Source organism: Limanda limanda, chromosome 2 (genome assembly GCF_963576545.1).
Source record: "Limanda limanda chromosome 2, fLimLim1.1, whole genome shotgun sequence".
NCBI classification, from domain to species: domain Eukaryota; kingdom Metazoa; phylum Chordata; class Actinopteri; order Pleuronectiformes; family Pleuronectidae; genus Limanda; species Limanda limanda.
This window is the reverse complement of record NC_083637.1, coordinates 11,272,483-11,288,280: the sequence shown is the minus strand read 5'-3', so window position 1 is coordinate 11,288,280 and position 15,798 is coordinate 11,272,483. Positions and strand designations below refer to the sequence as shown.

Sequence of the window (15,798 nt, the reverse complement as noted above, 5' to 3'; positions counted from 1 at the left end):
AAATTTTGGTAAGACGTTGAGCATGGTAAAGCCCTCAAAAAGCCAATTAATTTGCCTGAATAATAATAATAATAATCCTTACAATTTCAATAGGGTCTCACCTGACATGTATTCCTAAACTTAGTGCCAGTTTTTTTGATGTGACATTTAAATCCCAGAAATAAGCTTTTGGTTTATGAAAGAATCCAATGAAATAAACCTCCCATCAACTCTCCCAGCCTCCCAGTGTGATCTGATCTGTCAGGACGGATGTTGAGTGACAGCAGAGCCTCTCACACAGCGGATCCGTGTCATCAGCAGGTTGAGATAAAAAATATGGAGACATTTCATGTTTTTTTCTGCTGATTTTTTTTTTACTTCTGTAAAAGTTGTCACAATTAACTTCAATTGTATTGGATTTGGTGTGTGTGTGTGTGTGGGTGTGAGTGTGTGTGTGTGTGTGTGCAGGGGTGGACTGGCCATCTGGCATACCGGGCATAATCCCGGTGGGCCGTTGACCCAATGTGGGCCGGTCTGGTCCGCTATGTTGTTGTTTTTTTTTTTTTCTCTTCTTCCTCTCTAAATTCCCTCCAATTGGGCCGGCCAATTGGCTACAGAGGGCTAGCAGTGTGTTGCCAGCATCGACACATATTATTGGTCTATTGTTTGTCATTGTCAATCAATCATGGGCTGACAGGCTCAGAGAGCCCTGACAGTGCTGTCAATCACAACACAAACCGGGGGCGAGACCTGATGGCATTGGCGGGGGGAGTCGCGGGACGGGCTGCTGCTGAGACAGAAACTTAACTTAATGGATAATAAGAGTAAAAAAACGCCCGGGTGGCGCTGAGAAGCATCGGGAAAAAAAGCTGAAGTCTCTGGAGGTGGAGGCTGCTAAATGTGCCAAACTGACGGACCTATGTGGTGCCGGGTTCACCAGCCCAGCAGCAGCAGGTGCGCCGGGAGACGAGCGAGGAGGACTCGACAATGATGAGCGAGTGGAGGCAGACATGTGAGCGCGCATTTTCAATTTTCAATACATTCTCAAAACTGGCTCGTTACTTGAGCAGCGGCTCTACCCACGGCGCGCTCTCTCTCTCTCTCTCTCTCTCTCTCTCTCTCTCTCTCTCTCTCTCTCTCTCTCTCTCTCTCTCTCTCTCTCTCTCTCTCTCTCTCTCTCTCTCTCTCTCTCACTCACTCACTCACTCACTCACTCACTCACTCACTCACTCACTCACTCACTCACTCGCTGCCCCCTCCCTCCTGAGATGTGCAGGTCCGGTGGCGTGTTTGCCGTTGGGAGGGGGGGGTGCAGCGCGAGAGGTTGGTCTATCCCTCCGCAGGTTCACCTTCAGAAATCTTGTTACGACTTTTACTTCCTCTAGAATAGGATAAGAGATAGTGTCTTATTTTGTGTGCCTATAGTATAGTGGTTATACTGTGGTTTATTAATGTTCTTGGGCAGATACAAGAGGCACTTGTTTATAGTTAATTAGAAGTTCAGATGCACTGGTCCATTACTATTTGAACCTCAGCATCTAGGGTTCAAAATTGGTAAAATTATACATTATATACATTATATTCATATTGTTGTTGTAATTTTTCAGTCAGTTGAGATAAATCTTGAGGAGAAACATTTTGGGTTGTTTTGTGTCTGTATAGACCTACTATAAAAAGCACTTTGCATTTTTAATTTTAGTTCTTGTACTTTTGATACTTAAGTACATTTCAACACCAGATACTTTTGATACTTAAGTACTTTTAATATGAGCTACTTTAAGACGAAGATAAGTTACGTCAATTTAATGGCAAATGTGCTCGGCTAATTATGTGGGCCGGTCTGAGCCAAAAAATGCCTGGGCCGTTTTGTTCTCCCAGTCCAGCCCTGTGTGTGTGTGAGTGAGTGCTGGTGAGAAGCTGAGGACACACTGGGAGCTGTGGCCCTGACGGAGTGAAGGAGGAGTGAACTTGTGATCCTCGGATGGAGTTGGGGCGTGTTTGACAGCCGAGCTGATCCTCGCAGCTCAGACTTGCAGCAAACACTCACACACTCACACACACACACACACACACACACACACTCACAAATACACACACGCACACACTCATGTGCTAGTGGAACCGGACTCAGGTCAATGAGGCAGAGCAGCTTTATAAACGCCAGTGAAATGCAAACATGTGAACCGTCGCTCCGCTGCACACAAGACCGACTTCATGACGAGGCTCCCGGTGAACTGCGTCCAGCTCTCATGCCCCGGAGACCAGCGAGCGGTGAGTGTGTGTGTCTGCGTGTGTGTGTGTGTGAGTGTGTGCGTAGCTCAGATGTGGCCAGTTGTTTAAAGGGGAGAACAGTGCGTGAGGACTGGGGGTGTGTCCTGTTGCGGGTGCACGTCGCTCCGGTTGGTGGACAATGTAACGCGATCATCGTTATTTATTCTAAACTAAACTAACTAAGTTCCACTGGTGTAGTTTCACTTTCACTTCTACTGGGAAGCTTCACGTGTTCCAACAGACTCCTCCCACCTTTTTATAAAAAAGTCTGCCTGGTTTTTATTATTATTATTATTATTATGTATTTATTATTATTATGTATTTATTATTATTATTTGACTTTTTGTTGTTGTAATGGTGAATGAGTCTGACCAACCTCTCTCTTTATAAGCTCCTCCTTTAGTTTGCAGTGATTTCTAAAATACTAACAATTTTTTAAGCTAACAATTTACTAGCACTTAAATGGCACTTACTAAGAGCACTTTGTAGTTCTGCTTTATTTTTGAAGAAATTGTACTTTCTTGATTCTTGTTATTCTGGGTTTGTACCCTCATCAGAATCAGAATCAGAATTTTTTTTATTGCCATATTGGCATATATTGGAAATTGCCATGGTTGGTGCACTGTACATAAAAACAAAACAGTTTTGCTTGCATTCTCGTGGTTGAATGCACTTATTGTAAGTGGCTTTGGAAAAAAGCGTCAGCTAAATGAAATGTTATGTAATTTCAGTAGCCTCCTGACTAACACCTAGAGTCACTAGTGGAGAGTGAGGGTCGACTTAGTGATATACTCACTGTTCTGCACGTGGGTCAATGTCAATTTTATTTATATGGCACATTTAAAACGACTTCGTTGACCAAAGTGCTTTACAGGTGTAATGGTACAACATAAGGACAGTGAAACATAATACGTCATAGTGCAAGTAATACAAATAAAATACAATTAGTGATGTAAAATATAAATAAAATATAAGATATACGATATAAGATATATGATATAAGATATACGATATAAGATATACGATATAAGATATAAGATATATAAAATCTGCTGCAATGAAACATAGCCTGGGAGAACAGGTGTGTTGTTAGTAGTGATTTAAAGTGTGTTAAAGACGGGTCAGATCTAATGTGAAGTGGTAAGTTGTTCCGCAGGTTTGGGGCGATCACCTCTGGTTACCGGCCTGGTCTGAGGTTTGTCAAGGAGCGGTTGAGTGGCTGATCTCAGGAACAGGAAGCCAGTGTAGGAGGCGCAACATGGGTCTCTCCTGTTTCCTGAGTCAGCAGGTGAGCAGCAGCATTTTGGACTAGCTGCAGATGTTTAGTTGAGAATTGGTCTAAGCCTACAAACAGGGAACTGCAATAATCAAAACGGGAGGTTATGAATGCATGGATAACTCTCTGTAGGTCTTTTTGCGGGAGGTAGGCCTTTACTTTTAAAATTAAAAGTCCTGTCAAAAAGAAGACCAGGACTCTTGTGTGTGTAGCGATACTGCAATACCTCGACTACCAGCTTGTCTCAGACTATAGGCTCCCGAAGTAAAAGTTGTAATAACATAATAACCATACCTTCATATGATAAAATGCATATCATATGTTTGTTGTGCAAAATATCCAAACCCCTTTACTTTTTGTACTTTGCATTGAAGAGGTCATTTTTGGTTGTAAGACGTGATTTGCCAATGAACTAATACTCGTACTTATAATGACAAAGTGATGATGATTTCTGTTTTTTGTTATTTGTTATTGTTATCGTGAGAAACTGAAATTTCTTTTACGAACTTCATTCAGTGCTTTAGAAGCAACAGAACTCTCTCTGGAGTCACGGCATAGATATTGTTTAGTGCTGGATTGTTCTTGAAATGTATGTTTATATTGTAAGGGTTAACACGATAATAAAAAGTATTATTTATGTAATAATAATACTAATAATTATGCTCAGTTGTGTTCAGAGTTTTGGGCTTCACACTCTTATTCACTCAATGCAAATTAGACAAACATATTGGATGCTGCAGATATGACATAAAAAATTCTAATCTAAATATATCAAATAATTATAAAGTATAAAATATTAGTTGTTACTTTGGGTGACTTGAGTCTATTTTATATTCAAATAATGTTTAAATTGCAATAACTCTTCTCTGATACAGATGAAGTTGTATCACCAGTTTTCTTTAGTCTCATTCAAGCTCAACAAAACAACCCGAAGAACGAGATCTTACATTTCTCTGTGTTTTTTCTAGAAAAGTGTCCAGTTCCAGTTTCACAGCTCTCTTTGGTTTCTAGTTCTCAGGTATGAACACAGTTTGACTTATTATGATTGAAAATGACTGAGGGGACGTTTCTTTAACGTAGAAGTAAAAACACACACACACAAATAAATGTTGCATTTTACATGACCCCAAAAGAATGATCCTAAAAATTATTACTATTATTATTTAAAGACTAAAATAAGTTCACTTTAATTGAAGCTCAGCTGTTATATTTGGTGTAGAAGCGACTGAACATCAGTTCACTGATACACTCTGATACACTCTGATCAGAACTGATAGGTTGATCTGTCTCTTCGTTCTCCTAAAGCTTCCTGAGTCTTTCCTCGTGTGCTGTTGAGGATACAACAGATTTACGGATGTGCATAACTAATCTAAGAAACACCATTGAGGTGAGAGAAGGTATCAAATACAATTATATCATATTATATACAATTATATATTACGTTTTTTGTCACTTCAATGGTAACAAAATTTCAAACGATTAAACACACACATCGTGGAAAGTCTACTATATATTTTTTTTATCAACGCCCTAATTTGTATAATCTATTGTTTTACTTTGTTTTAAACCCTTTTCAGAAATCCGATGCGATGTTGTACTCTCCATCCATCGATGACATTGAAGTAAGTTGTAAACATTTTTTTATTCAGTTGAAAGTGAAAATATATAAAACTTCCGAGGACATATAGCCATCAGAGTTAATTCTTCTATTCTGGACCATAGAAACTGGTGTGAGCCAACAAACCCAACTCAAGGTTCACTTGCTGGATTTGTCTGCTTCTCTCAACTGTATCAGCGCTTCCTCAGTCGATGGGATTTGTTCATGGATCTTTCCACATGGGAGCAAAAGAGCAAACTCCATCCAAAGAGTGTTTGTGTGATATGGTTGAAAGAGCTTGAAATGACCAGGAAGGGATACTTTACCTGAGCATATTTTCTGAATATGGAAACTTGAAACATACACAGACCCCATCACCTCACAGACCGTCATTAGCAACGTTCTTGGTTTCGGATCATTTCAGTTCCATTTTCTCTCTCCTCCAGTTTTGTTCTTTCTAAAAGCTGCTTAGTGTCTCCCTGCCTGCTTCCCACTACCCTCAAGCGGCTGCTGGTCCGTTTGTTAGCTGGTTGCACTGTTTGCTTGTTTGTTGGTTCTTCAGAGAGGAAACAACTCCCTGCTGCAGATTGAGACATACCCATGAGAGCAGTGAACCAAAAATAGTGCAGAGAGGAAAAACAGAAAGGTGCAGGTTCACAGGCCCTTTCCTCTGCAAGAAAAGCATGATCCATGGTTGATCTTTAAAACTTTGGATTATTGCAACTTTATCTGCAGGTCATCATTAATTTGACACATAGCATGGACATAAGCCTGTAGATATGCTCCAATTAAATAACTACTACTGAAGATAAGATTGGTTCTCAGTAGAGCAACCACCTCTGCCAGGGCCCCAAAGTTCGCTCACATTCAATAAAGATGCACCAACGGTAAATCCATGAAGGAGTTGTTCTTTATCAAATCAGTGAAACTGTCAAAATCTCACAATGTTAAAGAAAGTGAGAAGAAATTCCTGGATCCACCTCTTTGTCCGGATCCATTCCAATTTTGTATGCAACCCTCCTAACAAACAGAAAAACATACAAGCATCTCTTCAACGGACGTGAAAAACCAGCTGAAGACAGAGCTCACATTATCTCTTGATTCTGATTTTCCAGCTTGGAGCCTTCAGCATGAAGCAGCTGTATGGGAACTCTCACTTAAACGTGATGATGAAATGAATCTGTTAATGACTGCGTCCGTCTCTCCGTCTCTGTTCCAGGAGAACTGTGAAAATGTGTCGCTCAAATGTTACATGTTGGAGTTGGAAATGGTCCTTGATGAAGAAGAGGTTTACGACGGTAATGCAAGTTGCATCCTTGCGTTCAAAGAACGTCTCGATTCCAACTCTCACACTGTAAGTCTTGTTTAAAAAAATCCTGTTTGGAGATTCAGTAGATAAAAAGAACTGATATAATACGACTCGTTCTTGCACAAACACAGACGAAGCTATCGCTAACGGAATCTCCACCTTGCATCTGTTTTTAAGCATCCTCAGAAATCCACACTGGTGCATTTATTGCAGTGCAGTATGTCAAGAGTCATATATGTGTTTTCAATCTTTGGAATGAAAGTTTAATGGCACCTCTCTTGATTCCAGGGCGGCTGTCCACCATGTGAAGCCTACTCGCTTCAAAATATCACAATATTCCTGGACCGACTAATTACCTTGTTGGAAAAATTGACTGCACGAGGGAATCATTAATATGGTGCGAGTACTATAAGCTGCATTTGTGTATTTGTATATAATGTGTTTTATATGAGAATTGTGTGTTTGTTTTGCATTACTTATGTGAAATGTATGTGAAAACCGTTGTGAATGTAAAGAGCGACAGAGCTACACTGCAGGTTATTTTGTACAGATGAAGTTCCATCAGTAGCATGCAGTTGCAGATTATAATGTATATATACAGAAGCTCATCGCTCAACACTACTGAATGTAATAATACACAAGATCCGCCCAATGAACTCCAGTATCGCAACCTTTTCCAATATCTGTTTACTCAAGTAAATACTATCCTACCTTTGTGGTCTCATTTCATTTCTTTAATCTCTATTTGATTTTACGAGCATTGTTAAGATACGGCTCCAAGAGACAGACAGTCTGTGTGAGGACAGAAGGTCAATGCAACTTGGTAGAGGAATATCTGGGTGCATTTCATTGTGGGGCCGGGGAACCAACCCCTGACCATTTGACTAGTGTATGACCCGCTCTCCCACTGACCCACAGCCGCCAATGCTTGCAAACAAGTTATTTTTACCTCTAGGTCAGTTAAAGCACCCTGCGTATGCAGGAAGTGAGTAATCAAACAACATAGAACATTCAACTTGTGCCAGGTTTCACTTTGTCATTCAAGGGAAGGACGCAGTGTTGAAGTTGCCTCATCTTGTTTAAGAGGAGCTCATTCGACTATATGATAATTTGGGAGGATTGAGCTTTAAGATGCTGTTGTCATTGATCCTTAAAATCTAGATAATTTAGAAAACATAGATTATAGGTACGTTAAAATAGTTTGTGTGAATATAAGAGAACATGAATACGACGTATCACACACACACGTGCAAAACAATATGTAGGTGACACATCACATTTCAATTGATCCATGAGAAACCGAAGCTTTGCTCGTGCACGGATCACGAGATTCACAGCAGCTGCAGTTCCTGGGAAACCTCCGAACCGCTCCCTCAGCATGTTCCACTCCTGTGAGGTCGAAATATTTTTACTGTGCTCCAAACATTCCTAGTTTATACACAACCAGCCCAGAGACACATACTTCATGACTGACCCATGGTGGGAGCTGTCTGCAGTGCTTCCCTGGAGACAGAATCTAAGAGGATGTAGTAAGTTACAAGCTTCAGTCGCCTGAGTGAGTAAAGATCAGGAGTTAATACTAAGAATCAAGATTATTTTTGGAGGATTCATTTGAGTTTGTTTGTAGTTTAAAAATTCAACATGTTAGTCTTGATTTAATGTAGGAAAACCACCTTAATGCCCATGTTTTTTAACACTGAATATTAATATATTAGATTCATTTAAGTTTCATCTTCTCTAGTAAACTCAACTGGGCGACTGTGGTTCAGGGGGTAGATTGGGTAATTTACTAACCAGAGGATCTGTGGTCCAGTCCCAGTCTCTCCCGTTCCAAAGTGTCCATGGGCAAGATGCTGAAGTGATGTGTGATAAAGAAAGTGCTGCTAATAGATGCGCTGTAAGATGTTTGAGGATGGGTGGATGATGGTTGGATGGGTGGCCAAACTATGATAGGAGCTCTGAGTGGTAATCAAGACCATAATTACAAGTAAACACAGACCATTTACGGCTCAATTACATTTAATTCAATTAAATGCACAATGTGAAACTTAGCAACAGTGAGTAGATGACATCGATACACAAACGTCCACATCAAACCATTCTCTTTATTTCCATTATAAATAGACATTTGTGAACGTGTAACAAAACAAATACAGTTTAAACATGCGTCCAGGTCCAAAGTATCAACCCTTAAGAGTATAAAATCCTTTTAAAATACAAAAATAAATAATGGGATTTGTTTAAAGACCTGATGGTCCGTTACCCTCTGGTCCTATTCTAACGGCCACCTGTCCTCTGCGTGGTTTCACTGAGCTGTACCTCGGGATACGAACATATTATGGAAAAAGCTTTAAGTGCAACCAGTGAGAGAATGTGACTAATCAACAGGCCACGGGATTCAGCTTCTGCTTTGAAACAATGGAGTGTTCATTCAATTCCTCCGGGATCAACAATACAACAATACATGGAAAGTTTGGACAAGGGACGCTGCTCCTGTTAGGAGAAAGTCACCGTCTGCTCAGTCTGAGGCCGGGAAAAGGTTCCAGTTCCCTTTGGAGAGAAGTGTTCACTCCTCTGAAATGGCTGGAAGTGTCATGGAAGTTAATTAATTAATCATGCGCATACATTGATGTGAAATATTCATAACACAAACACACACACACACACACACTTTTACTGATTATCGATGCACAGGCCGTGGAGAATAAAAAAGGCAAGAAAAGGTCAAAGTGCATTAATTCTGCAAGTAACACACTGTACTGAGACTGAACACACATACATCCACCCTGAATCGCTACAGCAAGCCAAAAACCAAACAAGTAAAACACCCAGCAGGTTGCCACGGTAACAAAGAATAAACATTTATACATTTTTCAAAATTGGGAGTCACGCAGCAGGTGCTCCCCTCACGAGTCCACTTTGCCGTAGGTCCCCTCCGGAGGTCGGTAGCACTTGGGAAAGGCCATCAGCTGCAACATGTTGAAGGCATATTTCCTGCATTTAATGTTCTTTTGAACGTTCTCAATACGACAGCCCTCCCTGACGGCCAAATCAAGAGGGTGAGGGGGAGTGAAGGGAGGGTGGGGGGGGACAGAAAGGAAAACAAAAAGTGAACATGAGTGATGTTTGTTATGATCAACACAAGCTTTTTAGGTAAAAGAAAACAAAACATGGATTCTTTTCTGTAAACCAGATGATTCCCACAAATGCAAATCGCAAAACGGCCATCGTCGTCGCATGAGAATTAAAATGTAGAATTTTTGAGTGATGACGGTGAGTTGTTGAGGAGCAGATGTGGAACATTTCTCAGAATTCACCCAGTGTCGAGAACGTGTTGTGTAAAACTGGTCATCGCATCTCTGCAGGAAGACACAACTTCCTGTAAACACTCGGGGACTTTACCGAGCAGCACTCGCTCGGTGTGGCTCAAAGTTTCATTTGGAAACGAGGAGAAACCACAACATCTACTAAATGGAAAGTCCTGATCCTTATGTCTGGGTGTGTCCTCCTGCGGTTTGTAAACCCCTCAGACATGAGTCCAGGATCACAGCTGTGCAGCCTCCAGATTACGTTAAAAGCATAAGATGGTTACTTTTGCTTAATTTGTGGATAAAGTGGAGAAATGTCATCCATCTTTATTTACAGTATGTGGTTAGTACCTTTATTGAAACGCCTTCAACACAGGTGAGATTCCTTAATCGCCCAAAATAAACTGTTGTTTTGAGTTGAAGAGGTAGCTAGAAAAAAACAATTAGATCGATCAACAATGAATGCCAATGCCTAAAACAACCTTTCAGCCAAGACCTGGTTTATTTATTCAGGCTCCAGCGGCTTCACGCTTCTGATGTCTGCTTCAATCACGCATCAAATGATGACGTGTACGTTTAAAATTGAAACAGGGCGTGGGAAAACCGCCGGAGGGTTTAATTTCCACTTGAGGAGGGTGTAACTGATGCACCTTCAGGAAAGGATGTGAACCTGCCTGTTCCTGCGGACCTGCGTCCGGGTGCACGCAGTCACAGTTTATTGTAAGGTCATCCAAATTTAATCAGCTGAAGTGAAATGAATCACCATGGTGCAAAGGTCCACAATAAAAGGCAGAAATGTACAGCCATGGCCGTAATAGCTTTGGTGAATGTGGATGTTGTAACGTTGAACTCTCCTCAAGTTACTGTAGATATGAGAAAGGATTGGATAAACATGAATTTGGATAACTGGAAACCTGGTGGAAGGAAGCGATAAGAATCAGGAAGAAGCCCATTCACCTTGTTGTGCATCTGCATCAGGGGGCAGATCCAGGATTTTCACATTTTCAATGACTTCTGAGAGAATAATTAATGGATCTTGAAAACAAAAACCCAGCATGTTTAGAAGAGGGATATTAATAAGTGTGGATTTGGTGCAAATCTGTATCTAGAGGATTGAAATGTGGTTTCATAAAGGCTTTTTTCAACAGACCATAGTTACAAATAGGGTTAAAAACCAGAAACCTCCACCTGCGTGTAGAAACATAAAGTGACCTAAGCTACAAGGCTTGCTTTACTTCAAGGGGACTGTTTGGGCATTTTCGTAAATATGTCGGCGCTATTGCAATTCTTTATTGACTTTTCCGTTAGTGTGAAGATTAAGTGTTAGTCAGACATTAAGAACAAATCATTTATCCGGAAAGAGTCCCAGTAAATCAGAAAGAGGAACCGTTCCAATTACCAGTCATGTTATTTAATACCGTCTGATCGAACTCAATTTGCTCTAAATCCTCAGCAGCTGCACGGGGATCTGTCGCGCCCCCCCCCCCCCCATCGATAACCCGACCACAGCCACCGGGCCTCACCGAAGAACAGCCAGCAGACACAGAAAGAAGGAGTAAGTAAAGATGGCATTGTCAGCAATTTATTGATATTTTGCAAGCAGAAAAACAAGACTTAAAATGAGCCACACGACCAGTAGGTGGGAGCTAACGAGCAGCAGGGCAATGGGGTAAAAGTGCCGTGACGCTGGTTTGTTGTCCGTCACGGCGCCGGCCTCAGGGTCTTCCCACTGCCCGATGTCGCCCTGGGTCAGCCGACTGCAGGGGCGCCCATCGAGAGCCAATCAGAGCGACCAGAGATAGATCAGAGCACAGTGGTGTTAGTGTGATGCTGTGCAGGTGGGACCATCAGCCCCATCAGGCGTCCCACTCAGACACAGAGCCGTTAGTACACACTTTGCCTCAAGACGCCACGTTCACAGATGAGCTGGCAGCGGGGCAGGAGAGTGAGAAACGGAGGAGGATGATCGGGGGGAGGATGGAGAGAGGAGGCATGCAGCTGGATTATGTTTGAGTGTTAAAGGTTTTGTCACAATCCTACTAGTACACACTCAGTCTTGAATGGACGAGCCACATTTGACCAGGTCGTGATTGAACAGGTCTTTGTGGAATGCACTTTCTCGTGTATTGATTTCCTCTTTGGTCTCAACTTCCGTCCCACGTTGTTTATAACAGACGTGTGTTTTAAAGCTCAACTACAAAAAAGATCAAATCGGAGAACTGATGATCCAGTGATGTTTTATTATTATTGGAGATTTCTCTGCTTAGTCAAATCTCACACTTCAGTAAAGACTCACACATTTCACACCCAATGAAAGGATTCACATGAATGTTACTTTATGCGGTTGCAGAGGCTAATTAACAAACTAGATTGTGAACCTGTGAGATGAATCAGCTGGTCCATAATTTGTTCCTAATATATATTTATATTCTTATCAGGGCATCTCGATAAAAAGGGCTTGCACTCAGTGGACTTTCCACATGCAGATAAAGTGAGTGTCGAGCAAATGAACAGATTGCATTGGTGTCTGTGTGTCATGGAATTTCTTTGTCGTACTCACATATAACACGTCGGCCTGTACAAGTTATAACCACTGGTGTTTTCACACATGCATTTCAACAACAGCCTTAAAAACAAGTTCTTATCTTGGACCAGATGGGATCTTGACAGATGCATGTGTTTGACCTGCAGGTGAACACAAACATTGAAAGGCGGCGGTGCTCCGGCAGCACTGGTGCAACTGCAGAGCTGCCTTTGAATGTGGGGGGGGGGGGGGGGGGGGGGGGAGGGTGCTGATAGACTCCCGTTACGGGTGCAAGTTATTTTCTGTGTAACGTCTCCTTTCAAGGCTCATAAATCTCAACTGCTACTAAATGTTTGGAAGTATTGAATCGAATCAGATGTGAGAAAACAGGATATTTTCACATTTTCTCACTGGGGGCGTCTTAGGACACAGATCGTTCTTTGATCAGAGATTTTCAGATAATCACCTGGAATCAGGACGTTTCCAGTCTATCAGTTTTCTTTGGAGGCAGGAAGTAGTTGGACTCTTTGCATAATAGTTTATGGATATATCCAAAGTTACTGGGGCACTGAGCATTGAGGTTTATTCTTGAAATGGTAATTTGATTAAGTTTCCTAAAGCTCCACTTTTCCTGAGCTTTCAACCACAGATTTTTCACTTACCACCGGCTCAAAGACCAAAAATAGGCCTTTCTGTAGTTTGACTGAACTGACGTATTAAAGTCCAAACAGCTGGGAGCGTCTGGGACAATAACTTGCACCCTGAACAGTTTGACACGAAACTTTATAGCTCACCTCCGCATACAATCCAGAGCCCGGATGAAGCAATCCTTGCTGAGCTGGTGCTCATCCCGGAGGAGGGCGCACTGCTCGAGTGTGACAGACATGGACGTCCGGTCTTTGGCACTTTTACAGCTGGTGAACCTGATGCCATTTAACCTTCGGCAGATCTATAGACAAGAGCAGAATGTGTGTGATGTGCACGTGAACCATCAGTGACAACAGTGACACCTGCAGTCGTCCCCGGCCCACTGTAGGTAGACTTCACTATGATCTTACATCTTATTTTTTTATTTTTAAACATCCAACCTGAAAATAAAGCGGTAGTGTTATGGCTGACGGACTCAATCTGACCATCAAACTAAAAGCATCACAGTCTATATTCAAGCCTCATCGAGAACAGAAAGCAGACATCTGAGGAAAGCAACACACATTTCAACTTGAATTCCAGAGGAAATCCAAATTCTGCTCCTTCAGCTGTTTAGGACACATCACTGATGAATCATTACATTGAGTGTGATTCAGAGCCCATTGTGTAAGATTGTGATGCAACTGGCCGATGCAGGATAGATACAAAACTAATGGTGTTTCCTCACGTTGCTTTTTGACTGTAGCAGCTTGGTGACTAACTCCTTAATGTGATGCTGCTCTGTGAGGAAATCCAGATATAGAATATGAGGTAAAAGATCAGTATCTACACAGCATCACCGGAGTCAATCCATCACGCTCAGACAGTTTCCTTTTCAACCAGTGCTTCCTTTAAAGCCATTAAGTTCACAGAGTACAGTTACCTTGCTTATGCAAGAGAGAGAGAGAGAGAGTTATGCAAGTCATTGGTTAAATTTCAGAGAAGAGAAAAGAGAAACAGATAGTTACTATATACAAAAAAAAAAACTGTGCTCACCGATCCAGCAATCCATAGTATCTCCACATTCTTCCTCTTCTTTGTAACTACATTCTGGCCCAGGGTTTCAAGTAATTCCTTAACGTCGGTCTGCGTTTGAAAACATGGTAGACCTGTACACAGAGAACAGGAAACATGGGGTGGGTTTCTGGATTTGGTTCAAAATTGAAGAAAGTGGCTGCAGCTCTGATTTCAAACTCTTTTTCAGCCAGATCATTTTAAAGCCTTGCACTTACATTCTAGTGGCACCTTTTCACTCAAGGATTTGTAATAGGCTTCTAACATCTCAAAGTTCTTCTGGTTTATTCTCTCTTGTAGGGAGATATCTCCAAACCTGACAGAAGAAATAAGAGCAGTTAACCTCAGGTCTCGCAACCATCAGCAAATATCTTTTTCATGTTTCACTTATTAATATTTGACAAAGACGTAAAAATTGACCGCATGAAAAGCTTTTAGCTGTGGATCCTGAAAAGCTAAAATCCTCATAATAAAATAAAAAGAAACCTTTAATATGCCCCCTCAACTTATAATAATAGTGATAGTGAAGTCGAGGAATAACTATCGACAATGTGGCCGAACACTAAAAGCCAAATTCACAGAAAACACGATTTAAATGTATAATGTTTGGGTAGGGTTTATTTGTTATTTGATAAATCCCACATTATTAACAGTGATCATGAGTCATAGAGATTAAAACGTAACAGTTCCGGTAATGTGAATATGTCATTAGAGGGTTTGAAAGCCTTCAGCAGAGAAGGAAGCTGTTGTGGATATAAAAGCATTTTCTCCAACAGTAACAAATAAAGAACAAGATGAACACATGTCCCCGTCTTTGTCTGATATCGATCAGCTCCACACTGGCTTTGGTTAATGTGTTCCGTGTCTGCAGTACCTCTCGGCTATAGTCTGCTGTTCGTTGATGCCCACGTTAAACAGCACCGGGAACACGTGCAGAGGTTTGCCCTCCTTTATCTCCTCTGGCAACGTCTGGAAAACCAGTCTTGGTAATGGCACTTCGACAGTGAAGTGGTCTCTGAACGCAACAGGAGGAACAAAAAGGAGAAGGTAGAAAGACAGAGAGGGGTTCATTACACTTTGCAAATGCTGCAGGTTCTGATATGTTTTTGGAAGTTGTGCAATTTGAGACCAAAGACAGGCCGGAACAGGCTGTAAGAGAGAGGCTGAGGATGTGGGAGCATTAGTGGGAGAATAACTGGCATGGAAGGGGGTGAGGAAAGAGGAGTGTGTCTATTTATCATCCCTGGTATAGTGAACACAGACAAAGGCTTGTAAATTTCCTTCAAGTGAACTATTACAGACATGAATGATCCCTCTGTGCCGGTCGGTAACTGACAAGGAGGGAGGGAGTCAAAAAGAAATTATATAACTTTGGGGCAATAATTATTTAACGTCCGATCCCTGATCCAGATTTTTATTTGGATCTGTACCGAAGTTTACTGGGTTCTTCCCTGACCCATAACACACCTTCCGACCAGTTTCGCCACAATTCGTCGAATTAGTTTGTGTAATTTTGCTCACAAACAAACAATCCACCCAATAAACAAACGATAAACACACAGAGGTGAAAACATAACGCCTTCGGTCACGGTAACATAAAAATGAACAGACACACAGGATTAAAACTGGGAAAATCTATTAATTTATTTCATGGAGCCTCATAATGGCTTAGACCTCAAATCTGAACACTTTGGAACTTTCTGCACCTCGTGCATATTTCATGAGCCCAATATATTCCGAGAAGAAATTTGGGCATTAGCTGCTCTTGGACTATTTACTAAACCAAACATCTAAACTACCCAAGTGCATAGTGAAGCTGGAGGTGAATTGATG

At 41.5% G+C, this 15,798-nt stretch overlaps 2 protein-coding genes across 3 annotated transcripts in view; one reads left to right on the top strand and one right to left on the bottom strand.

Moving 5' to 3' along the window:
* The first annotated feature begins 2,043 nt into the window (after positions 1 to 2,043).
* Positions 2,044 to 7,146, top strand: LOC133025767 (interleukin-15-like). 2 transcript variants are annotated; one of them, XM_061092513.1, is made up of 7 exons: positions 2,044 to 2,250; positions 3,407 to 3,538; positions 4,495 to 4,544; positions 4,832 to 4,913; positions 5,104 to 5,148; positions 6,343 to 6,477; positions 6,721 to 7,146. In XM_061092513.1, exons 1-7 carry the CDS (start codon positions 2,194 to 2,196, stop codon positions 6,823 to 6,825), a joined length of 606 nt encoding a protein of 201 aa, XP_060948496.1. In that variant the 5' UTR covers positions 2,044 to 2,193; the 3' UTR covers positions 6,826 to 7,146. The 2 variants fall into 2 exon arrangements, with proteins under 2 accessions (XP_060948496.1, XP_060948503.1); XM_061092520.1 differs by lacking the exon at positions 3,407 to 3,538.
* A 1,298-nt stretch (positions 7,147 to 8,444) lies between these two features.
* The window catches only part of inpp4b (inositol polyphosphate-4-phosphatase type II B), a 71,857-nt gene continuing 64,503 nt past the window's right edge, over positions 8,445 to 15,798 (bottom strand). Inside the window, exons 14-18 of the mRNA XM_061089201.1 lie at positions 14,840 to 14,980; positions 14,184 to 14,281; positions 13,948 to 14,060; positions 13,059 to 13,213; positions 8,445 to 9,471 (exon numbers count right to left, since the gene is read on the bottom strand). Of these exons, the coding sequence (XP_060945184.1) occupies positions 9,339 to 9,471; positions 13,059 to 13,213; positions 13,948 to 14,060; positions 14,184 to 14,281; positions 14,840 to 14,980 (640 nt within the window). The 3' untranslated portion in view covers positions 8,445 to 9,338. The remainder of the gene's footprint in view (positions 9,472 to 13,058; positions 13,214 to 13,947; positions 14,061 to 14,183; positions 14,282 to 14,839; positions 14,981 to 15,798) is intronic.

Excerpts from the sequence above, each read along its gene's own strand:
- LOC133025767 (XM_061092513.1), top strand. The coding sequence starts at position 2,194 with ATGACGAGGCTCCCGGTGAACTGCGTCCAGCTCTCATGCCCCGGAGAC. Across the intron at positions 4,914-5,103 it reads ATCTAAGAAACACCATTGAG|AAATCCGATGCGATGTTGTA; the intron begins GTGAGAGAAGGT and ends AACCCTTTTCAG. Across the intron at positions 6,478-6,720 it reads TCGATTCCAACTCTCACACT|GGCGGCTGTCCACCATGTGA; the intron begins GTAAGTCTTGTT and ends TCTTGATTCCAG.